The sequence below is a fragment of the Narcine bancroftii genome, chromosome 5, assembly GCF_036971445.1.
Source record: "Narcine bancroftii isolate sNarBan1 chromosome 5, sNarBan1.hap1, whole genome shotgun sequence".
In the NCBI taxonomy this organism is placed as follows: domain Eukaryota; kingdom Metazoa; phylum Chordata; class Chondrichthyes; order Torpediniformes; family Narcinidae; genus Narcine; species Narcine bancroftii.
In genome coordinates, this window is record NC_091473.1 from 108,956,729 (window position 1) to 108,983,946 (window position 27,218).

Here is a 27,218-nt window from a genome sequence, read left to right on the forward strand (position 1 = left end):
TGGCCCGCCCCTGTACCTGTAACTCCTCCCCTCAGAATTCCCATAAAGTTGGTTAGATCCCTCAGTACCTGCCTTGGAACTGGGCCAGCAACATGTTAGACGTGCTTAGATACGCTTGCAGTTTATGGTGATTAAAACTTATTAATCACAACTTCTAGTCTCTAATATGAGTCAATGATAGTGTGTATCAACTCATAACTAAGGAAAATCTCTGGCAGGACATCAACAATTTCTACCCCAATTTCTCAAGATGTCCTGAGTACATTTGGTCAGCCCCAGGGATTTATCTGCCTCCACAAAGCTCAAGACAGGCAACACCTCCTCTTAATGTTTCAGGACACCGCTATTCTTCTCCTGAATTCCCTTGCTTTCATAGTCATCTCTATGATAAATACAGATGAGAACTATTAATTTAAGTCCCCCCCCCCCCCATCTCCTACGGCTCCACACATAGATGGCCGCATTAATTCTTAAGCAGACATCATCTCCCCAGTTACCATTTTGCTTTCAATTTACATAGAATCTCTTCAGATTCTCTGCCAAAGATATCTAGGTCTCCTTTTTGCTGTCCTAATTTCCTTCTTACATGTATTCCTTTGTCCCTTATATTTAAATATTTGCTTAACCTTAGCTCTCTAAACCTGACATATGATGCCTTTATCCTGACCAGGGCCTCATTATCCCTCATAAGCTAGGATCCCTACTCTTGCCTTGCCCTTCACTTTAACGTGAATATGTTGGCTCTGAACTTTGCCTATATCACCTTTAGAAGCTTCCCACTTGTGAAACATTCCTTTACCTGCCAACAGCTTCTCCCAATCAACCTTTACAATGGCATCAAAATTAACCCTTTGGACTCTGGGCATTTCATAATATATAGTCTGGACTGAGTCCATGGGTGAATAACAGTTCGAACACCAGTGCGAACCAATTGGTGATTGGGTGTAAAACCAGTCCCAGTAAATGGGAACACAGGGTAAATGTGCTTGTTAGTAGTCCCTGAAAACAGGGACATGGAGTTCAAAGGGTTAATATTGCTCCAATTTAGGACCTTAATTTGTGGACAGACTTATCTTTTTCCAGAGATATTTTAAAATTTAGAATTATGGTCAGTGGTCCCAAAGTTCTCCTCAACTGACACTTCAGGCACTTTCCCTGCCTCATTTCCCAAGAGGACAGCCAGTGTTTCCCCCATTTTATTTGAGGTATCTATGTGTTGCTTGAAAAAACTCTCTTAACTCTCTTAACAAATTCTGTCCCATCTATTCCCTCAGTGCTAACATATTATCAGAAAAGATAGGTCTCAGGTCTTCCACAGAATTTGAGGAGGTTAGAAATCCTGTTTGGGAGCAAGAACTTGATAGTTTTTATTCCCAGCTACATGCCAGAACAATAGAGAGAAGGATGCTCTGTGTATAGCTAAAGGGCAATGTTATTTTGTAATAGCAGCTTCATGGAATATACAAGTTAGTCAGCAAGAATAGATTAAGTCAACGCAGAAAAGAAAGCAATGATTTGTTCAAATGTATAAATGGAAGAGTTATTCACCCAGGAAAGCAGGAGGCAGAGTGAGAGAAATTACATTGTACTGCAGGGAATAGACAAGGAAAATCATTGAATATAAAATGGAAGGACATTGCTGAATACTTAAACAAGGTGCACGTTTGCAACAAGTGAAATAAAATGAGGAAATTGGAGAATCACATCAGTTATAATCTTTCTTATGGTGGAGCAGGTCTAATTTCTTTATCACCTTCTGCAGTTTATATTCTCGTATCTCTTACAATCTTATGAAATCTGCACGATCGTACACTTGGCCAGAAACTGGCAGTATCAAGAATCACTTTCAGTTCTAAGGTAAAAAAGTAAATCACGAAAATCTGTAGACATCGAGGTTGAAGTAAAAATAAAAATGCTGGAGAAGCTCAGCGTCCTTTATGTAGCAAAGGTAGAGATACGTCACCAATGTTTCGGGCTTGAGCCCTTCTTCAAGGTATGAGAAAATGCTGGCAGCTGTCCAAACAAATGAGTTGAGCCGGGGGGGGGGGGGTGGGGGAGTGGGTGGCAAAGGCAGGAGATGATAGGTGGAGAAAGGAAGGAGAGGACAGCAGAAATGAGGGGAAGGAGGGATGGCTGTGTGGGTAAGGAGGAAGGGAGGGGAGAACTGGAAAGACAGGAAAGGGGAGGAGAAAGAAAAGGTGAGCAGGTTTAGTAGAAAGCAGAAAAGTCAATGTTATGGGCTTCTGGCTGGAGAGTGCCCAGATGGAAAATAACGTGATGTTCCTCCAGTCTGTGGGTAGCCTGGGACAGTACATAAGGCCATGGTCAGACATGTGAGTCTGGGAGTGTGACTCACAATTGAAAGGGTTGGTTACTGGAGGTCACTAAGGTAAAAACATGATGCTGGAGAAACTCAGCAGGTCAAACAACGTACTTTACAGTATATCGCAAAGATAAATATATATAACCAAAGTTTTGGGCTTGAGCCCTTCATCAAAGTATGAGCAAAATGTAGGCAGGTACCAGAAAAACATGGTGGGGGGTTGGGGGGGGGGCGGAAACACAGAACTGCAGGAAAGTGTTAATAGGTGGATGAGGGAGAGCACAAGAGAAATCGAGGGGGGGGGGAGGGATGGATAAGTCTATGAATGGAGAGGAAAAGGGTTGGAGAGCTGGAGGAGAGGAGACAGAGGGATAGGGAAGAGAGGGAGAATGGCAAGCGGTCTAGCAGAAACCAGACAAGTCAGTTAATGCCTCCTTGTACTACCTATCAACCACAATCAGACAGAGAAACATAATTAATAGGCTTTAATCATCTTAAAGTGTCAGCACGGCTTGCATATTGCTGGCCCAGTTCCAAGGCAGGTACTGAGGGAGGGGTTTGGGTGTTACAGCCTTTATGGGGATATCTGGGAAAGAAGAGTCACAGGTTCAGGGGATGGGCCAGCCCATACAGCACATACGCATAGCGGTAGAACCACACTCCTCAGTTCTAAGGTAAGAAAGGAGGTGCAATGGTGGCATTACTAATAGACAGAATGCATATTGACTGTTTTATGGAGTGAATGGTGTCACACAGAAATATTGGAGAAGATTAAAGACTATGAATTATGGAGTTGATCTACATTTGAAAGTAAAATGTGCCTGACAAAGAATGAGCAAAGATCAGGATAGCTTTTTGCACAAATTTCCACAAAAACTTTTGTTTTGAGGCAGTAGCTCTTTCAGGTGGCCAAGATACCCCAACGTAAAGCAACATATTCTACCCCTATGCAGCTGTTGGGAGGCCACTTGAAAGAGCAGGAGGTGCTTCCGAGGCGCACTTTCCAACCCTCCTCCGAGAGGGATAATTGCCGGAGCACTGAAGTCCCCCTAGCCATCTGAATGCAGCCGCCTCAAAGCAGCTGCTAAGGGGCGGTCTGATGACAATCAGCTGGTGACCCAACTCCCCACGCATGACTGCCTGACAGCCCCCCTCCCAGCTGCCCCTGCCCCGAAGTTCCATGACAGCAGCCCCAGCCCTGTAGTCCCGCGCTGGCCGCTCCAGCCCTAACCCACGCATGACTGCCTGACAGGCCCCCTCCCAGCTGCCCCTGCCCCGAAGTCCCATGACAGCAGCCCCTGCCCTGTAGTCCCGCGCTGGCCGCCCCAGCCCTGTAGTACCGCGCCGGCCGCTCCAGCCCTAACATTCCGTGCCAGCCGCCCCAGCCAGGTAGTTTCATGCCAGCTGCCCCAGCCCTGATATCCCACCCCAACCACCCCTGCCCTGACATCCTGCACCGACCGCCCTTGCCCTGGCGTCCCTCGTTGGCTGACCCTGCCCTTACGTCCTCAACTGGCTGCCCCTGCCCTGATGTCCCGAAGGGATAGGAGCCAGAGTGCACACTGAGGTGCCTCTCCTGCAGCTGTCCCTTTCAGATGGACAGCGCTGCGCTTTCAGGTCTGCCACCTGAACAACCATTCCACAGGTCTGCATCCGCTTCTGTAGGTGCATTCTTGGCGGAGAATGTACCTGAAAGCAGCAAGAGCTTGCTCACATTAAGCATTTATCATTTGATTTGGAGCCAGATGGTTTCTCAAATTTGAGTTTGATCCTAAAAATGGTAAGCCTAATAAGTGTGTTTCCCTGCTATGACTTCCATATACCATATATGCCGACGTATAAAATGACTCATGTAAAAGACGATCCCTGAATTTCCACCTAAAATATAAGTTTTGAGCTATACTCACTGTATAGGACTACCACAAGTCTGGCACTTACCATTGACCAGTGGAATGAGGCTGCTAGGCACATTTAATATACTCATTCACAATATTTAAAAGCAAATTACTCAGCAAAGGTTTAAATTTTATCAGCATTGGCTCCTTTAAAAGGCAGCTTAAAGCCTGTAGAAAGCTGACAGCAGATGGACTGTGTGCTGGATCCCGCACGGGAGCACTGAGATGTTGCTGTTGAGGTTTGGTTTTTAGAGTGGGATAGCACTGAGACTTAGCTATTGAGGTTTGATTTTAAACTGGGCATGGAGGAACGCTGAGACTTCACTGTTAATGTTCGGATTTTAAACTTGGCTCAGGAAAGCACTGAGACTTTGCTGTTAAGGTTCAGATTTTATACTTGGCATATAAGACGATCCCTGGTTTTGGAGTCACATTTTTAGCTTTCAAGGTCTGTCTTGTACACCGGCATATATGGTAATTCTATGTCATGAACTAAGAATGGTTGATGCCCTCCTTTTATTCCCTAAAGCAGTATTGTTGGCAAAATGGAATCGTCACATTCTGCATGACAACAAAATGAGAGCCAAAAATTAAATAGTAAGAAATAAAGAAGTTGTGGATTTCTTAAAGTTATGATTTTTTTGTAGGTAAATACTCGTGGTTCTGTGATGCACAGTGAGATTCTGGGGCAGATTCTGATAACTTGTTGCCTGAGTGGAATGCCAGAAGTCAGTTTCTGTTTTAATGACATTGCTCTCTTTAACCAAGATCAAAGTAAGTCCACGAGCTCTGACTTTTACAACTTCATGAGCAAATAGAGAAAGTCTTTTTACTGTTTTTGACCTTGTAAAGACAAACGTTTATTGTTAGTTTTTCAAATAAAGGAAAAGCGAATGCAGACGAAAGATTTTCAAACCATTGTGCCTTTGGTAGATCTGAATAACCATTTAACAAGTACAGCACAGAAACAGGCCTGTTCGGCCATAATAGTCCATGCCGAACACTTACTTCCGCCGAGGCCCATTGATCTGCAAACAGTCCATAACTCTCAACACCTCTCTCATCCACATCCAACTTTCTTTCAATATTAAAATCAAACCCGCATCTACTACTTCGGCCAGAAGCTCATTCTACATTCCCACCATCCTCTGAGTGAAGAAATTCCCCCTCGTGTGTTTCCCCTAAACTTTTCCCCCTTCAAGTTCAATCCATATCCTCTTGCTTGAATCTCTCCAACTCTCAATGGAAAAAACCTGTCCACATTTTGACTCTCTCTGTCCCCTCATAATTTTAAATTCCTCTATCAAATCACTCCTCAATCTTCTACGCTCCAGGAAATAAAGTCCCAGCCTGTTCAACCCTTCCCTGTAACTCAAACCCTGAAACCCAGGTAACATTCTCATAAACCTCCTCTGCACTCTCTCTATACTGTTTAAATACTTCCTATGATTTGGTGACCAAAACTGCACACAATTTTGCCAAAATTTGGCCTTACCAATGTCTTATACAACTTCAACATGACATCCCAACTCCTACATTCAATACTTTGATTTATGAAGACCAACGTGCCATATGCTGTCATTACCACCCTATCCACATGTGACTCAGCTTTCAGGGAATTATATAACCTGTTGAATTATTCCACCTTGATCTTCACCCACTACTTACTACCCCTTCTCCTGCCTTAAACCTTTCTCCTCCTCTTGGACATTTCATTCTGGCTTTTTGCCCACACTGGATCTTTATACTTCCAACTGCCACAGAGATATCAACCTTTTAACTTCACCACTCCCCTCACTTATTCTAATCTCTTGCTCTCGGAACGCTCTGCACTCCACTCTCTCCCCACCAATTCTCACCTCACGATCAAACCTGCAGACAATGATTGTGCTGTTGAGGTCTGGCGCACTGACCTCTACTTTGCTGAGGTCAGATGACAGTTCTCAGACAGTTCCTCCTCTTACTTACCCCTTAAACAGGACCCCACCAAAAAAAATCTAACCACCATCTCAAACACCATCTCTGACCTCACTTCAGTGTGCAGAGATATAGAGCAAGATAAGCTAGAATAGATAAGGGCAACATTAATTTACTGAGAATATCGAGTTGCATTCAGGAGTTTCATTTTAATTTTTAATTTTTATTTTTAATTTAGACATACAGCACGGTAACATTTCCGCCCACGAGTCCGTGGCACCCAATTTACTCCCTGTTAACTTACACTCTTCTGTATGCTTTGAACGGTGGGAGGAAACTGGAGCCCCCAGCGAAAACCCACACAGACAGAGAGAATCTATAAACTCCTTACGGACAGCATGGGATTTGAACTCCGGTCTAGTCCTGATCACAGATGCTGTAAAGGCATTGTGCTAACCATTTGATAACACTGTTTGATAACAGCGTTAAAGAAACTGTCCTTGCATCTGGTGGTATATGAATTCACACTTGTAAGATTACTTCCCGATGGAAAGAGGGGTATGAGAACACGGTTGAGTCCATTAGTACATTGGCCTCCCCTCTTTGATAAGGCAACGGAAAGTGCAGATGGAGTCAATGGAGAAGAGGAAGTTTTGTGTGATGGTCTAAGAGGTGTTCGCCACTGAAGGTGGGTGCAATTTGAATTAGCGAAAACTTTTCTCCTTCAGATTATTAGCTTACTAAAAAAAGCTAATACCTATTACTCCAAATCAGCATTTTAGGGACTCGATATATTGTTAAAGGAAACTGAGACACAAAAGAGAGCAATGGGTTCAGGAACACTACCAAACAAGCTACAGTTCAAGATCACTAGATCTTTCCTAGAAGTGTACATTTTAAAATGGCAATTGGGCAACTCCAGAAATGATGCCCAAGAGATTTGTTACAATTTCCATTGCATTGTCTGAAATGGCAGTGTATTGAGATACTGCAGTATCTAAAATTCAGATGGAAAGAAAAAGAAAACAGATGCAGGACCATAGCAATTATTTAGACAATATTAGGACAATAGAACTAAATACACAAAAGTGCTGGAAAAACTCAGCAGTTTATGCTGCATTTTTTATGAAACAAAGATATATTACCAATATTTCAGGTCGGAGCCTTTCCACAGAACCATAAATCATTACAGCACAGAAACAGGCCCCTTTGGCCGTTCTAGTCTGTGCCAAACCATTTTTTTGCCTAGTCCCACTGACCTGCACCCCATCCATATCTCCATACCTCTCCCATCGACGTACCTGTCCAAATTCTTCTTAACTGTTAAATTTGAGCCGGCATTCACCACTTCAGCTGTCAGCTCATTCCACACTCCCACCACGCTCTGTGTGAAGAAGTTCCCCCTAAATTTTTCCCCTTTCATTCTTAACCTATGTCCTCTGGTTTGTATCTCATCTACCCTCAGTGGAAAAAGCCTATATACATTTACTCTGTCTATCCTCCACATAATTTTAAATACCTCTATCAAATCTTTCCTCATTCTTCTATGCTCCAGGGAATGAAGTCCTAACCTGTTTAATCTTTCCCTGTAATTCAGTTCCTGAAGTCTAAGCAACATCCTAGGAAATCTTCTCTGTACTCTTTCTATCTTATTGATATCTTCCCTGGAGTTAGGTGACCAAAACTGTACACAATACTCCAAATTTGGCCTCACCAAAGTCTTTTACAACTTTAACATGCCATCCCAATTCCTGTACTTAATACTTTGATTTATGAAGGGTAATATGCCAAAAGCTTTCTTTACAATGCTATCCACCTGTGACACCACTTTCAGAAAATTATGTATCTGTATTCCCAGATCCCTCTGACCTACCTCAGTGCCCTACCATTTACTGTGTATGTCCTATCTTGGTTTGTCCTTCCAAAATGCATCACCTCACACTTGTCTGCATTAAATTCCATCTGCCATTTTTTCAGCTGGTCCAGATCCCTCCGCCAACCTTGAAAACTTTCTTCACTGTCCACAACACTTCTAATCTTAGTGTCATCTGCAAACTTGTTGGTCCAATTTGTTACATTATCAGCCATGTTGTCTATCCCTAATCAGTTTCTGGCTATCCAAATAATTGTATATCCAACATGAGCTACCCTTCAATCCTCCAGCATCACACCTGTGGCTAAGAACTTTTTAAAATCTTTCTGCCAGAGCCCCTGCAATTTCTACACTCTCCTCCCTCAAGGTCCAAGGGAATATCTTGTCAGGCCCTGGGAATTTATCCACCCTTATTTGCTTTAAGACAGCAAGCACTTCCTCTTCTTTAATCTGTATAGATTCCATGATTTCACCGCTTGTTTTCCTTACTTCCCACAATTCTGCCCCCATTTCCTGAGTGAATACTGATGAAAAATAAAACATTTAAGATCTCCCGCATCTCTTTTGGCTCCATACAAAGCCGACTACTCTGATCTTTGTGGACCAATTTTGTCCCTTACTATCCTTTTGCTCTTAATAACAGGCCTTACAAGTGAAGCAACACTTCACTTGTGTATCTGCGGGACTGATTTACTGCATTGGTGCTCCCTTTGTGACCTTCTCTACATCAGAGAGACTAGGCACAGACTGGGAGATCGCTTCGCTGAGCCCTTCACTCTGCCCACACCAGTGACAGAGACCTCCCAGTAGCCAACCATTTTAGTTCTGTGTCACATTCCCATACTCACATGTCTGTCCATCGCCTTATGCTCTATTCCACCAAGACCACCTGAAAATTGGAGGAACAATATCTGATTTTGCCTCTGGGCACTCTCCAACCAAATGGTACTATCATCAACTTTTCCGGTTTCTGCTCAGCTGCTCTCCCTTTGCCCCTCCTCCCTTCCTTTTCCCTTTTGAGTTCTCCTCCCTCCCCTCCCCTAGCCATCCCTCCTCCCCTTGATTGATACTGCCCCTTCACTCCCTTTTCCACCTATCACCTCCTGCTTTTTCAACCACATCTATCCCCCTTCTCTTTTGTTCAGACACCTGCCTACATTTTTTCAGGGCTGAAGTCTGAAAGGTCAGTTATGTATTTTTACCTTTGCTACTTCACCTGCTGAGTTTCTCCAGCTTTGTGTTTTTACATGTCCCTGTAACACCTGTCCATCATTCCCTCTGCCTCCCAAATGATCCAGAGTTCATCCAACTCCAGTTCCAATTCCTTAACTCAACTTGTCAGGAGCTACATTTGGATGCACTTCTCGCAGATGAAGTTGTCAAGGATACTACTGGCTGGCCTGATGACCCACATTCTGCAAGAGGAGCATTTCCCTGCCTTGGCTGCCATTCCCACTGGTTATGACTAGAGGAACAAAATACATGATATATAAAACCTGCCCTTATTTATGCCTACCTGCTGAATCGTTTTTGTTCCTTGAATAGGGTGGACCTTTCTTACTTCAACTCCTACTATCCCTCATCTCTTACCTGTACTCTCCGAAGCCAGTTGAACCAAAGCCTTACCACTCTGACTCAGTCGACTCTGATGACACCTTCCTTGATGATTTCATCACATTATGAACAAAATCATGGAGGTGCCTTAATAAAATAGTTGCCTGGGGCGGGGGAGGAGTAAAGACCCACAGGCAAGAGGTCATAGTAGATACGAGTGGAGGGCAGAAGAGAAAAAAGCTGGTGAGTGGAAGGTATAGGTCTCTGAATGGAGAGGGAAGGTGATGGTGAACTGGAGGAAAGGGGGAGGGAAGAGAGAGAGAGATAGCCTAATGGAAACTGGAGAAATTGATGTTAATGCCATCAATTTGGAGAGTGCCCAGATGGACTATTAGGTGTTGCCCCTCTAATTTGGGTGTGACCTCGGCTTGGCAATGCATGAGGCCATGGACAGACATGTTGGCATTGGAGTGGGGCACAGAATTGAAATGATTGGTCACTGGGAGGTCCCCACTATTGCAGTGGACAGAGCGAAGATGCTCAACAAATCGCTCTCCCAGTCTGTGTCCAGTCTCTCTGATATAGAGGAGGCTACAACAGGAGCACTGGATGATCCCTGCAGATTCACAAGTGAAGTCAAAGGTTCTTTTTATTGTCATGTAATAATACATAAAAAATGTAATACACATGATACAACTTTTGTCTGCCATAAGTAAAATAGAGTTGCCATGAGCATTGATCAATACCCGTAACAACAGAAGGCAAAAAGCTCTTGAGAAATTGAGTGTCCATGGAATCACTTCTCGCACTCTCGCAGCCTCTGCAGTCGCACAGACTTCAGTGCAAACCCATCGACAATCCGAGCTCCAGATCCGAACCTCTGATATGATCAGGAAGTCTTTTGCATCCAAAGCCCTTCAGAACTCTTTCTTGCCCTCAGCACCCTCTTGAATCCTGCTTTTGATATTTGGTTCCCATGCGACTATCCCCAGCAGTCCACAGCCTATGTGCATCTTAACAAAATACTAAGGACTCATCCTACCCTTACCATGTTTCGTCACCCTCTTCCCATTGTGAAGAAATCTCACGCCACCACCTTCTAGGTCAGTTTCTTTTCTGCTGCTGTCAGACACCCGAATGTATCTCACAACAGTAAATTAGCATTGCCCTTGTCTGTTCTAATTGATCTTGCTCTGTAACTCTGCGCACTAATTTATGTATGGGTTGACCTGCTGGATAGTACACAACCCCACCCTTTTCACTGTACCTCAGTATATGTGACAAAAAATTTGAACTTGAGAACTTGAACTAGTTTTCTCTGGATCATCGATTGAAATTTACTTCAGTATAATATTGTTATATTCAGAGCATTTCCTTGTCAGCAACAGTCTTGTTTCTGCTTAGAATGGTAAATAGAGGAATAGCTAGTAATAGAGCATACTTTATTGAAGGTAGTAAACTCTCAACTAACAGTTGCGACAACAATGTATCAAATATTATTCCACATGGTACATTTGTACACCAAGGTCATCTAATACAAATGTCGGTGCTTCATAATATGGCATTAAATCAAAATTGTATACTTATCCAGAAACCTTTTCTGCTATATTTTGAAATCAACATAGAGGTGCTATGATTCAAAACATTTTCAGTCTTGAGATCAAAGGAAATAAGCTACTTCTGCCAAAGTAATTGAAAATCTTTTCATGCAAATTTGTTAGATAAAAACAAATTAAGCTGACTTGCATTTCATTTATGGATAAAATGAGGGGAGAGCATCACTCCCTGTTAATTTTAACTTTGTCATTCTAAAGCAGTAAATGCAAACGTTGTGGATTTTGAAGATATAAAATTCCATTCATGTGTTCGGCTATCTCGCTTTGAGAATGAACGTGTCATCTCCTTCATTCCGCCAGACAAAGAATTTGAACTGATGTCCTATCGAGTTACTAATCGAGTGAGTTGCGACTAATTTTATTAATTAGCCCAGAGGACTCCAAAACCCAGCAGCAACAGAAATTCACCAAGAGAATGGTTAAACAAAAATGTTTTTAATTTTCTTCATACATAATATCATTATTTAACTTATTACTATTAATTTAATAACCTAACCTAACTTATACCCCTTCTAATTCTAAATGCACATGCATGTAATGTTTATGTGTTCAGGAAAATTCTTTGTTTCACTGTCCAATCATTCACTTTTCACTTCTCCAAGTTTACTGGTATCAGGGAATTTTCCATACTGTGCACAGAATTTAACATTCATGATCTTCACCAGGCTCTGGTGCTCTAACTTAAATTGTTACCTCTCAGGAAAGTCTTTGTTGGTTTCACAGAGATTTTCATTGTTCGTTGGACACTTCAGTGTCTTGCCAAAGAAACTTGCCCCCCTTATGTGTTTTTGCAAGAGATAACCCTCTTCTTCCAGGCTTCCACAAAGAGTTCTTCTTTTTCCCCTATTTCAGCGCAAACACAATAACCAGCCTAAGTCTCTGTAATTGACAGCAGAGATTCACAATAGGCTGAACTTAGAACTCAAAATCCATCTTGAAATGGGGTCTTGCAGCAGATCTGTAAAACTTGCAGTTTTCAACACCAAATGCTGCAGTAAAACTGATTCTCTCTCTCTCCCCCCCCCCCCACCAACCCCCAAAGAATTGTTTTATCTCTCTCTTTGCAAAACCACATGACTCTTCCTAGAAAAGCAGACTTCAACCAGAAATTAGGATAGCTGGCACTAGTTTAGCAATAAAAAATTAACCAGTTTCTGAGCCTGGACATCTGTTCGAACATACTATTCTTTTAAAGAGAATAGTCCATTTCAATTCTACAACATTAGTTCAATTAACACCTACTTGTGAAGTCTTCACAGGCTCTCTACATGATTTCTGTAAAATCAATGGCAGACACTAAGGCTCCATCTCCACAGGTTTTTGCATTCCAAATGAGATGTTTGTTTGTGAAATATAACTGAGATGTCTATTTGTGAAGTATGACCTAAACTAAACCCTCCCAATCTATACCTTTTAAAGATATATTTCATCCTAATTTTATTAACCTATTCCATAACAAATGTATTATCCGGTATTATGACACTTGATCTGAGTGATGAAATGATGAAATGATGAACTGAGCATGTGAAGGATCACTTGTATAAACTTAACATGATGCTACTTGTTAATCACATTCTTAAATCATGTATTTTAATTCAATCAGATAGATAATGTATAAAATTATAAGGCAACTTTTAAGTTTCTTCAATTGACACAGTTACTCCTTGACATGCATTATTTCAATAACATGTTGCTAGATCATCATTTGGTGATGGGATTAATCCCTAATTATAAAATGTTGTTTAAATAGCTTCATCTTTTTAGCCATTTACAGATTCAACTTTTTGTTGCAAAATTGGAAGGAGTGAAAGTAATGTTTTATATTTTATTGCACATAGCAAGTAATATACATAAAGAATTTATTTATTATAAATTGAGTTGTTTCTTTATGGGCACGTGTCTATTCAGGTCAGGCCATATATATTGGTTGAAGCAATTGTACAGAAATACTCGCACAGCAGAATGGAGATCAAAACGAAGGTAAAGGAATAAGCAGACAGGGGTGCATGCATAAAATGAATTAGATTGGACGCTTTTTATAACAATGTGAAGAGACTTTTTGCATTCGAAATCTCATCAATCCATCTTTCTGCTAACCTCCACCCTCCCACAATGTTGAATTATTCCCTAAGCATGTGTATTGATAAATGAATTGTTTTAATATCTCAGCCAAACTCCTCAGTGGAAAGGACTGAGCCTAGGGGCAAAGGATTTGTCCTTTAATTTTTACCTTTAAAGCTCATGATGGAGTTTTATATCTTTAATGATTTATATTCCCTTGAAATGTCAATTCCAATGGGAAACTTGCATAATCCCAGATTCATAAGCTATATTACATCCTACAATGAGGAACCTTTTAAATAAGTGCCATTTATCTTTTTCCCTCGTACATTCGACTACTATGTAGAACCATGTCTCAAAGATGCCTATAATGAATCATCTTGGAGATCTTACATCTTCTCCAAACAAAGAGAGGTGCCAACATCAAAACATTGCATCTTACTCATGTCTGAGACATGGAATGAAGAACAGAAACAAGCTTGATTTGCTTTCCAGCACTTAATCTGTTATCCTACAATCACAATTCTTGAAGTGCATATACAAGAACTGTTTAGATTCGTTGAAGGCTCTTATCCCTGCCATTCTTTTCAGTGGTGACCTCCAGACCCTACCACCCTGTGTATGATTTGTTTTTCCTCTAATCTCCCCTTGATTTCTTCTATCTGTTACATTAACCTTTGGCCTCCACAGAGGAAAATCCAAAACAAAAATATTGGTCCATTACTGCAGATACAAAGTGCGTACTTTACTGAATTGAAGACATCAGATGATGTCAGCATTGAACTGTAGAAAATAATTTTAAAAAATTATATTACTGTCGATGATGTTGCAGGTAAAAGGGCAATTCAAGGAGCGCCTTGTAGCTACAGATGTTGTGATTATTATTCCTGTCCCCAGTGATGCTTCATCCCCAAGATTCAACACTGTTAAAGGATCTGTAGAATGGGTACCTGAGGACAGTGCTATCGTCTGGTCAATAAAATCAATTAAAGTAAGTTGGTGTAAAATATTGTTTCAACCAATCAATGTACACATATGAGGTTGGGATAAATGGAATACCACAATTAATGTATATGGCAGCAGAAAACTATTATTTTAGATTTGTCCTGCGGGGTGGGGGGTGGAGGTGGGGGTGGGGAGAAGGTAAGTTTTGGGCATTGAATTTTGTGGTAATTTCAGCCAAGAAACAATCAGTGCATGGAAATCCCTTAAAACTTTGAGATCATTCCACAAGAGACCAACAGCTTCCTTCCACAACTTTGACACTTCAAAGAAAAGCTTTCCTTAAATTTGAGATGGTTGATAATGCTTTATCTTTGCTTGATTGTTTAAGGGGGGAAAAGAATTTGCAATGAAGGCTCATCTAGGACTACCAAGCGTAGAGGCAGAGGAACCTGAAGCAAAACCACCAATCAGAGTGAAGTTCAAAATCCAATATCTAGCGGCATCAGGTTTACAGGTATAGTTCATTCTTCCTGAACACCTACACTGTATTAGATAGATGGCATGGATCTAGTTAATGGTTGTATCTTTCCAAAAATTATGATCTAACAAGCAGAAACCTTGATCTTAAAATTGAGGTCTGCATTTAAGGTAGAGAATATAAGCAACTGGAGATCAGAATTGGAATCTGAATTTATTGTCATGAGCAGGCAGCAGGCAGCCTTATTGTGCATTACCAGTGCAAACATTGCTATAAATTACATTTCTGCAAATACACTGTTTAAAAAAAATGAACAAATTAAAGCAAAAGAAGAGAAAAATGTGAGGTCATGTCTGTAGTTCACTGTCCTTTTAGAAATCTGATGGCAGAGGAGAAGCTGTTTTGGAACCATTGGGTATTTGCCCTCGGGCTCCTGTACCCCCTTCCTGGTGGTAGCTGTGTGAAGAGGGCATGGTCTCTAATGAGGACCCTTGATGATGGAGGCTACTTTCTTGATACACTGTCTCTAAAAGCTGTCCTTAAGGGAGTGAAGACTAATGCCCATGACGGAGCTGGCCGAGTTCACGACTCTCTGCGGCCTTTTCCTGTCCACTGCTGAACCCTCGATGAGGACTGGTTTACGTTCTTCCTGAAGTCTGCGATTAATTCCTTAGTTTTGCTAATGTTGTGACAGCATTCAACTAGCTGATTTATTTCACTCCTGTATGCTTCCTCATTGCCGTTTTTGATTCTGCTGACAACCATGATACCAATGGCAAATTTGTAGATAGCAATTGAATTGTGCCTGGCCACAGAGTCATGGGTGTATAGTGAGTAAAGCAGTGGGCTAAGCACGCATCCTTGAGGTGCGCCTGTGACAATTGTCAGCAAGGAGGTGTTGTTTCTCATTCAACTGACTGTCGTCTTCTGATGAGATCACTCCCAAGTCAATCAAATCTATTCTTAATTTGTATCGAGATAGTTCAAATTTGTTATGGAACAGTATAGAACAGGAGCAGACCCTTTGGCCCACTATATTTTGCTACCTGCTACATCCCTCCTGCTCACGTCTGTTTAAATGTCACTCGCGATGTTCTTGTATCTTCTTCTATCAACTCTTCTGGCTGCGCATTCCAGGCACCATGTAAAAATGTCCTTTAAATGGTTTTCCTTGAACCTTAAATTTACGTCCCCTAGTATTAGACTCTGGGAAAAAGACTGTATAATCTATTGCAGTTACACTTCTCATAATTTTATATACTTCTATCAGATGACCTCACAGCCTCCAAACTCCAGAAAAAGCAATCCAAGTTTGTCCAATGTTTTCATGAATTTAATACTTTCTCAGTGAAATGAGATTAGTCTGTCCAATTCCATTAGAAAAAAATTCCACATATGAGCAATTTCCTGCAATAGATCCTAAAGATGGTTAATCTAAGGAAGAGAAGTCTTACTGATTCAGTAGGTGTATCATCCATGAGATCATAACCTTTTATATTGGATGCATTACAAACTCTAAGCAATTTTTCTCTATCACTGCTGTCAAATACTAATATGTTTTTTGTTCAAATATTCCATGTTTCACCTAAATAAGTTTTATTTTTGTAGCTCAAATATGTGCGAATAATTGAAAAAGGAAACTATGAAGCGATTTCCTGGGTTCGAAGCCTAACAAAAAGTGGAGGTAACGCTTTTGTTGAAAAATTGCCATCATGCATTTATAAAATATATTTACTAGAGTTCACTGATGTACAATATGAAATTTTGTTGTAAATGGAGAAGGCCTGTTTTAATCACATTGTCACGGTCACGTACCAGGAGTGGCGCCAGCCGCTGCTGACGATGTAAGCGATGCAGCACGTGGGGGTAATAATGTGCATGCGCAAGTGTGTTAGGTGCCAGTATACGGGTGATGAATCTCAGATGTAGGAGGAGGAGAATGAGAGAGTTAGGATCATCCGTGTGGAAGTGAGCCAATGAGAAGGTCAGAGGAGTTAGCTGGGTGGTGTTTGGGGAGTTGAAGGACGCAATGTTGTGTCAAGTGAAAAATAAAAAGAAAGTAGACTTCATGATGTGATTGAAAGAAACGAGTGAGTGCATTCTTTACTTGTTTGTAAGCTGTGGTAAATCAGTGCAGTTACAGTGTAAAATGACACTTCAAGTAAAGACCACAAATACCAAAAGGAAGTGAAGTATAATCAGAGGAAGTGATTCTAATGTACAATCTTACTTAATTGACCCAATAATTAGGCAGACAAAGACTGTATGATTTTTCTGAGAATTGTTAGAAAGCCAGAAAAAAAAACCCAAAACCCAAGTTCTCAGCCTAAGGAGAAACAAGTTTGGAATCACTGGCGTTCAGATCTTTAAACACAGGTGGTCAAATGTGGTCACCTCAGGCAGGTGAATCTGTCAGTTCCCTTGGCTCCTAATTTCATATGGGACAAGTCAAAACACAGAAATGCAGGAAGAACTCAGTTGGTCTTGTAGCACCTCACAGTTAGATATATTACCGACTTTTTGGGCCTGAGCCCTTCCTCAAAGTATGAGTGAAAAAAGCCAGATGTCTGACTAAAGGCTTAGAAAAGAAAGTGGGAAGACTACAGACCAAAAAGGGGAATCCTTTTCTTGTTGTGCATGGGGCAGGAGGGGCCAAAGCAGATGTGCGTTAATGGAGGCAATGTGGGTGAGGGCCAAGATGATGGTGGTGGAGGGGAAGCCACGTTGTTTGAAGAAGGACATCTCTAATGATGTGACATGGAAGACCTTGTCTTAGAAGTTGATGCGATGGAGTCAGAGAAATTGAGAAAAAGTAAAGGAATTCTTACAGGGTCAGGGTGTGAAGAGGTAAATCAAGGCAGCTGTGGGAGTTGGTGTGTAGAAGATGTCTCCTGAGATGGATAAAGAGAAATTGAGAAAAGGGAGAGTGTTGCTGGAGATGGACCAAGTGAATTTAAGGTCAGGGTGGAAGATGGCAGCAAAATGAATAAAGTCAACGAGCTCATCATAAGTGCATGAGGCAGCACCAAAGTAGTCATTGATGTGTGGAGGAAGAGTTGAGGGGCCTTGCCTGGGTAGGCTTTGAGCATGAATTGCTCAACATATCCAACAAAATGACAGGCATAGCTGGGGCCCATGTAGGTACTCATGGGTAATTTTGTGACTTGGAGAAAATGGGATGAATTAAAGAAAAGGTTATTGAGGCTGATGATAAATTCTGCCAGTTGGAGGAGGGTGGTGGTTGAGGGGGACTGGTTGAGAAAGAAACAAATAGTTTTGCCTTTAATATGGTGTTGGAGGTGTATAGTGATTAGATGTCCATGGTAAAGATGAGGGAGACTGGTTGAGATAGAAACAATGGTTTTGAGGCCTTTAATATGGTGATGGAAGTGTATAGTGATTAGATGTCCATGGTAAAGATGAGGCCGTCATCTTGAGGGAACTGGAAGATGCTGAATTGTGAAGTATCCTGGATATAGGTGGAGAGGGAGTGACCCAGGGGAACAAAATGGATTTGAGGTAAATGGATACCAATTCAGTGGGACAGGAGCACATGGAAATAGTTGGTCTGTTGGAAAAATTGTATTTGTGCATCTTGGGTAGAAGATAGAAATGAGCAGTGCAGGTTTGGGAAACAATGAGATTGGAGGCCATGCTGGGGAGATGATCAGAAGTGATGAGTTCAGGGATAGTGCATAATACAGTGGTTTAATGAGTTTTGGTGGGGTCCTGTTGGAGGGATAAGTAAGAGGAGGTGTCTGAGAGTTGTCATCTGGCTTCGCCCAGATAGAGGTCAGTGTGCCAGACCACAACAGCGCCACCCTTGCCTATGGGTTTGATGATGAGTTTGGGATTAGTACGGAGATAGTGGAAAGCCAGGAAATCCGAGGGGGTGAGATTGGAATGAATGAGGGGAGAGGGGAGTGGTGAAGTTGATGTCTCATTGGAAGTTGGAAATATAAAGGTCCGGAGAAGGTAGAAGACCAAGATGAGGCCTCCAGAAGGAGGAGACAGTTTAAAATGGGAGAAGGGGTCTGTAGTTGGGGGAGGAGACTATAATCACAGAATTTATAGACTTTCATGTTCCACTTCACATGGGGCAAGACTAACATCAGTTGTCATGTATGCTGGGAAGGCAACATCAATAATTAGGATTGCTTTGTAACAAATTTATCATTTCTCCCTAGATTTTCAAATTCGTATTTGAAGTATTGCCAAGTTTATATAGAAGATTGGGATGATTCACACCATAGACATCAACTTTACTATTGTTGGAAATTGTGAAACAAGGGACCTAGGTATTTTGTTAATTTTGGGATAAAATTCGGATTAGTAAGTATTTTTAAAAACCTAATTTTTAACTTGAATAACACTGTTTATTTTATTTTACTTTTGTATATTTTGTAGAAATTTACGAGCCACTGCAACAAGTTCTGAAATTAAATCAGTCTTTCATGCCATCCAGGTTCTGAATACGGCCTTGGATACTGTTATTTTGGCAGTGTGACAATGTCTGTTCATTAAAGGTGTACGCACATACCCATCCCGACCTGGTGGTGTTTTTTTTAACATTTGATGTTAGTTGTCTTGGGACTTTGTGGTTCTAATTTGTGCCATGATTCATTAATAATTGTGGTGTTCTGAAAGCATGTGCTTGGTCTTCTGGGAATGTACAAAAGGCCACAGAGGGAGAAGTACCAAAGGAACTTGTTTTGAAGAGGACCTTGTTTAGATCTTGTTGCATCAGTGCAAGGTAATGGGTTGTTACCATCTTAAGTGAAATGAGGGATGTGTCTTAGTGACAATACTAATATCCTTTACGTAAGACCACCTTAAGACCATCTTACGTAAGACAGCCTTAAGACCACCTGGATGCATCCCCGATCCAAACACTGGCACCTCCTGGACTACATCCTGGTGCGAGAAAGTGACAAACGAGATGTGCTCCACACCAGGGTCATGCCTAGCGCGAAATGCCACACTGACCACCGGCTGGTTCGCTGCAAGCTCAACCTTCACTTCAAGCCAAAGCCCAGGAACAATAAAGCCCCCAGAAAGAGGTTCAATGTTGGAAACCTGCAGTCAGACGAAGCGAGAGGAAACTTCCAGGCAAACCTCAAAGCAAAGCTCGACGATGCAACCCGCCTCACGGACCCGTCCCCTGAAACCCTCTGGGATCAGTTGAAGACTACCATACTGCAATCCACTGAAGAGGTACTGGGCTTTTCCTCCAGGAAAAACAAGGACTGGTTCGACGAAAACATCCAGGAAATCCAGGAGCTGCTGGCAAAGAAGCGAGCTGCCCACCAGGTTCACCTTACAAAGCCGTCCTGTCCAGAGAAGAAACAAGCCTTCCGTCGCGCATGCAGCCATCTTCAGCGCAAACTCCGGGAGATCCAAAATGAGTGGTGGACTAGCCTCGCCAAACGAACCCAGCTCAGCGCGGACATTGGCGACTTCAGGGGTTTCTACAAGGCTCTAAAGGCTGTGTACGGCCCCTCACCCCAAGTCCAAAGCCCGCTGCGCAGCTCAGACGGCAAAGTCCTCCTCAGCGAAAAGATCTCCATCCTCAACCGATGGTCAGAACACTTCCAATCTCTTTTCAGTGCCAACCGCTCAGTCCAAGATTCCGCCCTGCTCCAGCTCCCTCAACAGCCCCTAAGGCTAGAGCTGGATGAGGTTCTCACCCTGGATGAGACATATAAGGCAATTGAACAACTGAAAAGTGGCAAAGCAGCAGGTATGGATGGAATCCCCCCAGAGGTCTGGAAGGCTGGCGGCAAAACTCTGCATGCCAAACTGCATGAGTTTTTCAAGCTTTGTTGGGACCAAGGAAAACTGCCTCAGGATCTTCGTGATGCCACCATCATCACCTTGTACAAAAACAAAGGCGAGAAATCAGACTGCTCAAACTACAGGGGAATCACGTTGCTCTCCATTGCAGGCAAAATCTTCGCTAGGATTCTACTAAATAGAATAATACCTAGTGTCGCCGAGAATATTCTCCCAGAATCACAGTGCGGCTTTCGCGCAAACAGAGGAACTACTGACATGGTCTTTGCCCTCAGACAGCTCCAAGAAAAGTGCAGAGAACAAAACAAAGGACTCTACATCACCTTTGTTGACCTCACCAAAGCCTTCGACACCGTGAGCAGGAAAGGGCTTTGGCAAATACTAGAGTGCATCGGATGTCCCCCAAAGTTCCTCAACATGATTATCCAACTGCACGAAAACCAACAAGGTCGGGTCAGATACAGCAATGAGCTCTCTGAACCCTTCTCCATTAACAATGGCGTGAAGCAAGGCTGTGTTCTTGCACCAACCCTCTTTTCAATCTTCTTCAGCATGATGCTGAACCAAGCCATGAAAGACCCCAACAATGAAGATGCTGTTTACATCCGGTACCACACGGATGGCAGTCTCTTCAATCTGAGGCGCCTGCAAGCTCACACCAAGACACAAGAGAAACTTGTCCGTGAACTACTCTTTGCAGACGATGCCGCTTTAGTTGCCCATTCAGAGCCAGCTCTTCAGCGCTTGACGTCCTGCTTTGCGGAAACTGCCAAAATGTTTGGCCTGGAAGTCAGCCTGAAGAAAACTGAGGTCCTCCATCAGTCAGCTCCCCACCATGACTACCAGCCCCCCCCACATCTCCATCGGGCACACAAAACTCAAAACTGTCAACCAGTTTACCTATCTCGGCTGCACCATTTCATCAGATGCAAGGATCGACAATGAGATAGACAACAGATTCGGCAAGGCAAATAGCGCCTTTGGAAGACTACACAAAAGAGTCTGGAAAAACAACCAACTGAAAAACCTCACAAAGATAAGCGTATACAGAGCCATTGTCATACCCACACTCCTGTTCGGCTCCGAATCATGGGTCCTCTACCGGCACCACCTACGGCTCCTAGAACGCTTCCACCAGCATTGTCTCCGCTCCATCCTCAACATCCATTGGAGCGCTTTCATCCCTAACGTCGAAGTACTCGAGATGGCAGAGGTCGACAGCATCGAGTCCACGCTGCTGAAGATCCAGCTGCGCTGGATGGGTCACGTCTCCAGAATGGAGGACCATCGCCTTCCCAAGATCGTGTTATATGGCGAGCTCTCCACTGGCCACCGTGACAGAGGTGCACCAAAGAAAAGGTACAAGGACTGCCTAAAGAAATCTCTTGGTGCCTGCCACATTGACCACCGCCAGTGGGCTGATAACGCCTCAAACCGTGCATCTTGGCGCCTCACAGTTTGGCGGGCAGCAACCTCCTTTGAAGAAGACCGCAGAGCCCACCTCACTGACAAAAGGCAAAGGAGGAAAAACCCAACACCCAACCCCAACCCACCAATTTTCCCCTGCAACCGCTGCAACCGTGTCTGCCTGTCCCGCATCGGACTTGTCAGCCACAAACGAGCCTGCAGCTGACGTGGACTTTTTACCCCCTCCATAAATCTTCGTCCGCGAAGCCAAGCCAAAGAATATCCTTTAAGTTAAAAATGTAGTATCGGAATTTAGTACTATTCAATCTAATTTCCATGCCATTACTCTGCAATTCACAGGTGAAGCTATCAACATAGATGGTTAATTATGACAGCAATGTGCTGAAACTATTTGTAAAAGGTTGTGGGACAACACACCTGGTGGGTAAATGGAATCATCCACAGGTTGAAGCCTTGGAGTCCATTTTCCAGGTCACTGGTAAGTGTTAGGACCTTTGTGGAGAGAAGTGGATTGAGGACTTGGTGACCAGAGATTGTTGGGACTGGTGCTTTATTCAATTAAGTTAAAAAAGCGGAACAAGGACAGTTTAAACGTTAAACAGAGCAGTGATTGGTTGGAGGGAGTGTACAGATATGGGACAGTAACAAATAAAATGAAGGGAAGCTCAAGTGGAGTGGCCATTGAGGAACGAACAGGTTGAGTGGCCCAGTGTAGGAATGGGACTTTGAGGCCCTGGCTTGAGAGGCTTTGGTGAGCAGAGGCTGAGGATGAGCTTCTTTTAGGTAACCTAAGGTCAGGTAAGGTCTTTGTATATTAACAAAAATAGGTAATGGAGATGGCAGCTAGGGCATTGAATGCTCTGAATGCAGCATGTGGGAAATCTGGGAGGTCATAATAGTTCCTGCACCTGCAAGTGGTGCATCCTGCTGTAGCTCCTTGGAGACCAAGTTAGGGAACTGGAGGCGGAGCTGGATGAACTCTTGATCATTTGGGAGGCAGAAGGCATGATAAACAGGAGCTTCATGGAGAAAGTCACCCTCAAAAGTCAGGAATAAAACATGAAAGTCTGCAGACCCTGTGGTTGAAACAAAAACACAATGCTGGAGAAACTCATCTGGTCAAATAGTGTACCTTATATAGCAAAGATAAAGATACATAACTAATGTTGCAGGCTTGACCCGTTCATCAAGTCAGGTGGAAGGCAGCTGGGTAACTATTAGGAGAGTGAAGGGGAATAGGCAGTCAGCGCAGAGCACCCCTGTGCCCATTCCCCTCAACAATAGGTTTACCACTTAGGATACTGTTGGGGGGGGGGGGGTGGAAACACAATTACCCAGGGACAAATCATAGTGGTCATGTTTCTAGCACAGTCTGACTCTTTGGCTCAGAAGGGAAGTGAGGAGAACAGGAGAGCTATAGTCATTGGAGATTTGCTAGATAGGTGAACAGACAGGTTGCTGTGTGAATGAGGTTGAGACTCCCAGATGGTATGTTGCCTCCCAGGTGCCAGATTCAGGGTCATCTCTGATCAAATCCACCACATTCTCAAGTGGCAGCCAGATGTCATTGTCCATGTTAGTATCAATGACATAGACAGGAATAGGAATGAGGTCCTGAAGAGCAAATATAGGGAGTTAGGAAAGAACCTGAAAAGCAGGACCTCAAGGGTGGTAACCTCCAGATTGGTGCCTGTGCCACACACCAGTGAGGGTAAGAATAGGAAGTATGGCTGAAGATTTGGTGCAGTGGGCAAGGGTTCAGATTAGTAGATCATTGGGATCTCTTCTGGGGAAGGTCTGACCTGTATAAAAAGGGCAGGCTACACCTGGAGAGGGACTAGTATCCCCGCAGGCAGATTTGCTAGAGCTGTTGGGAGGGTTTAAACTAGATTGGCAGGGGAATGGGAACCAGAAGAAGAGTGCAGAGAATAGGGCAGAAGGTGAAAAACTTGAAGCAACATGTGGCAAATTTATGAGGACAAGCAGGGAAAGATTCATAAATGTTGTCAGTTGGAGAGTTTGAAATGTGTTAATTTCAATGCAAGGAATATTAGGAATAAAAAACTTACAACATTAGAGTACATGGAATTGAGATGTTGTGGGCATTACAGAGACTTGGCTGGCAGGACAGGATTGGCTGATGAAGGTACTGGGGTTTAGATGTTTTAAAAGGAATAGGATGGAAGGTAAGAGAGGGAGGGGTTTGGTCAGGGATAGGTCAGGGATGGTATCACAGCTATAGAAAGGGAGGATGCTGTAGAGAGAGTGTTGACGGAGTCAGAGTGAATAGAAGTCAGAAATAGGAAGGGAGCAGTCACTGTACTGGGAGTAGTCTATAGGCCCCCAAATATCCCTCAGGAAACTGAGGAACAGATCAGTAGACGGATTTTGAAAAAGGGCAGAAATTACAGTGTTGTTGTGGGAGACCTCAACTTCCTTAATATTGACTGGCACATCCTGACGACAAGATAGATGAGGCAGAATGTATCACATGTATCCAAAAATGATTCCTGACACAGTATGTGGACAGGAGAGGCGACACAGGATCTAGTGCTAGGTATGAACCTGGTCAGGTGGCAGAACTCTTGGTGCGGGAGCATTTCGGCGATAGTGAATACAACTCTGAGCTTCAGCATAGCTATGGACAAGGATAAAAGCAGACCAAATGGGAAAATGTTCAAATGTGGTAGGGCTAATTACGATGGGTTGAGGCAGGAACTGGGGAGAGTAAATTGGGAACAGATGTTCATGGGAGAAAACAGAGAAGTAATGTGAAGGATGTTTAGGGACCACTTGCATCGAGTTTTGATTAGGTTTGTCCCACTGAGAGAGGAAAAAGATGGTAGGAAAAGGGAACCATGGTTGACAAAACAGGTGAGGGAGTTCATTAAGAAGAAGAAGGAACCTTGCATTAGATATAGGAAGCAGGAAACACGAAGGGCTCATGAGAATTATATGGTAGCCAGGAAGGAACTTACTTAAGAAAAGACTTAGGAGAGCTTGAAAAGGGCATGAGAAGTTCTTGGCAAATATGATTAAGGAGATCCCCAAAGCATTCTATGCATATGTCAAGAACAGGAAGATGATAAGAGTGAAGGTGGGGCTGCTAAAGAATAAAGGGGGAAACATGTGTCTGGAGGCAGAGGAAGTTGGGAACATCTGAAATGAATACTTTGATCAGGGTGGTCAGAACTGAACAGGCTTGTGTGCAGGACAATGTTGAGGTTAGGGAAGAGGAAGTGGAAATGTTAGATCTTCTTAAAAACATCAAGATTGCTAAGTTCCCAGGGCTGGAGGGGATATACCCAGGTTACAGTGGGAAGGGAGGGAAGAGATGGCTGTGTCTATAATCTTTTGAGTCCTCTTCGGCTGCAAGGGAGGTGTTGGAGGATTGGAGGATGGCAAATATGGTCCCCTTATTTATAAATAGGTAATAGGGAGAATCCTGGGAATTATAGAGCTGTGAATCCTACATCAGAAGTGAGTAAATTATTGAAGAGTATTCTTAAGGCTAGGATTTATGAACACTCGGAGAGGTACAGTCATCCAATATGGATCTCTCTGGAATCTAATTCTGCTACAAAATTTTCTCTCATTTCTCTTCTTGGATCCTCACTTCCTATATCTCTAAACAAAATTAACCAATAATCTGGTGGTTAAACATACTTTGAGGATATGGATACAATTTAGAAAACATTTTAGCTTAATGAGATTTTCTCTTTCTAGTCCTATTTTTTCTAAACCTTCCATAATTGATGCAACTTTTAAAGAATGGAATAGATTGGGCATTAAATGTTTTAAAGATTTATTTGTTGAGGGGAATCTCTCTTCCTTTAAACAACTTTCAGTTAAATACAGTCTACCAAATACTCATTCTTTTGTTATCTACAGATTAGAGATTTTTTTTACAATCTCAATTACATACATTTCCTAGGAGGATTGATAAGAGTTTAATTGATGTAATTTTTAATTTAAAACCTTTCTATGAAGGTGGATGTGATCTATTTGGATTTTAGTAAGGCTTTTGATAAGGTACTGTGCTGTAACGTTTGCTATTCATACCCTGGGAAAAAGATACTGGCTGTCCGCCTTATTTATGCCTCTCAGAATCTTGTAGACCTCTATTAAGTTTCCTCTCATCTTTCTTTGCTCCAACATGAAAAGTCCAAGCTTTACTAACCTTGCCTTCTAAGACATTTTCCAATCCAGGAAACATCCTGGTAAATCTCTTTCTGCACCCTCTCCATAGCCTCCACTTCCTTCCTATAATGAGGTGACCAGAACTGATCACAATACTCTGGTCTCACCAGAGATTTGTAGAGTTGCAACATGACCCCTCTGGAACTCAATCTCCCTAATGATGAAGCCCAACATCCCATAGGTCTTCTTAACTATCCTATCAACCTGTGTGGCAGCCTTGAGGGATGTATGGGTTTGGACCCCAAGGTTCATCCACACTCTGAAGTATCTGACAATTAACTCTGTACTTCACCTTCTGGTTTGACCATCCAAAATGCATCATCTCAACTTATTCGGATTTAACTCCTTCTGCCACTTTTCTGCCCAACTCTGCATCCTGTCTATATTCTTTTGTTACCTATGACAACCTTCAGCACAATCCACAACTCCAGCTGCAAACTAACCTACTCAACCTTCCATTCTCTCACCCGGGTTGTTTATAAAATTCACAAAGAGCAGGGGTCCCAGAACAGATCCCCATGAAACTCTACTGGTCACTGACCACCAGAAATAATATTTTCCACCCACGAGTACTATTACTATTCTGCTTTCGACAATGAAGCCCATTTTTAATCCACACAGCCAAGGCTCTATGCATTCCATGCCTTGTGACTTTCTGAACAAACCTCATGGGAAAACCTTGTCAAATTCCTTACTAAAATCCACAAATTCATCAATTTGTTTTGTTACCTCCTCAAAAAACTCAATTAGGCTCATGAGGCATGGCCTTCCCTCATATTTTTTCATACGTGTAGATGTTCTGCATATGTATCATTTGTCTGTATGTGGGTTATGTTTGTTTTTGCTCAAGGTCGTGAGAACACGGTTTCATTGGGTTGTACTTGAATTGATAATAACCTTGAATTTGTACTACAGTATAACCCTAGACCCCAGTATCAATGTTTCAATCTTCACCAAGAAGCTTTTTCTAACAAAGGAGTGAAGCTTTGAAGAAACCCCACCAAAGCATCAACATAGTTCTGACAGTTTTGTGTTCAAACTTGTACACTCCCAATCATTTTCAACTCTATTTTACTGGGCTAAATGAAGGAAGTATTTGGTTTTATTTAAAAAAAAATATTTTCTTTCTAGCTGA

The 27,218-nt window shown here is 42.5% G+C and overlaps 1 protein-coding gene across 4 annotated transcripts in view; it reads left to right on the plus strand.

Annotated features, from left to right (window-relative positions):
• Positions 1-19,205, plus strand: part of LOC138763854 (AP-1 complex subunit mu-1-like) — a 40,894-nt gene extending 21,689 nt beyond the window's left edge. For 2 of the 4 annotated variants that reach the window (XM_069938715.1, XM_069938717.1), the window contains 7 exons: positions 4,866-4,992; positions 11,377-11,519; positions 13,087-13,158; positions 14,072-14,230; positions 14,573-14,698; positions 16,271-16,346; positions 18,850-19,205. In XM_069938715.1, coding sequence (XP_069794816.1) covers positions 4,866-4,992; positions 11,377-11,519; positions 13,087-13,158; positions 14,072-14,230; positions 14,573-14,698; positions 16,271-16,346; positions 18,850-18,869 — 723 coding nt within the window. In that variant the 3' untranslated portion in view covers positions 18,870-19,205. The remainder of the gene's footprint in view (positions 1-4,865; positions 4,993-11,376; positions 11,520-13,086; positions 13,159-14,071; positions 14,231-14,572; positions 14,699-16,270; positions 16,347-18,849) is intronic. The other 2 variants (XR_011357861.1, XM_069938716.1) reach the window with 2 other exon arrangements.
• Positions 19,206-27,218: the final 8,013 nt, after the last annotated feature.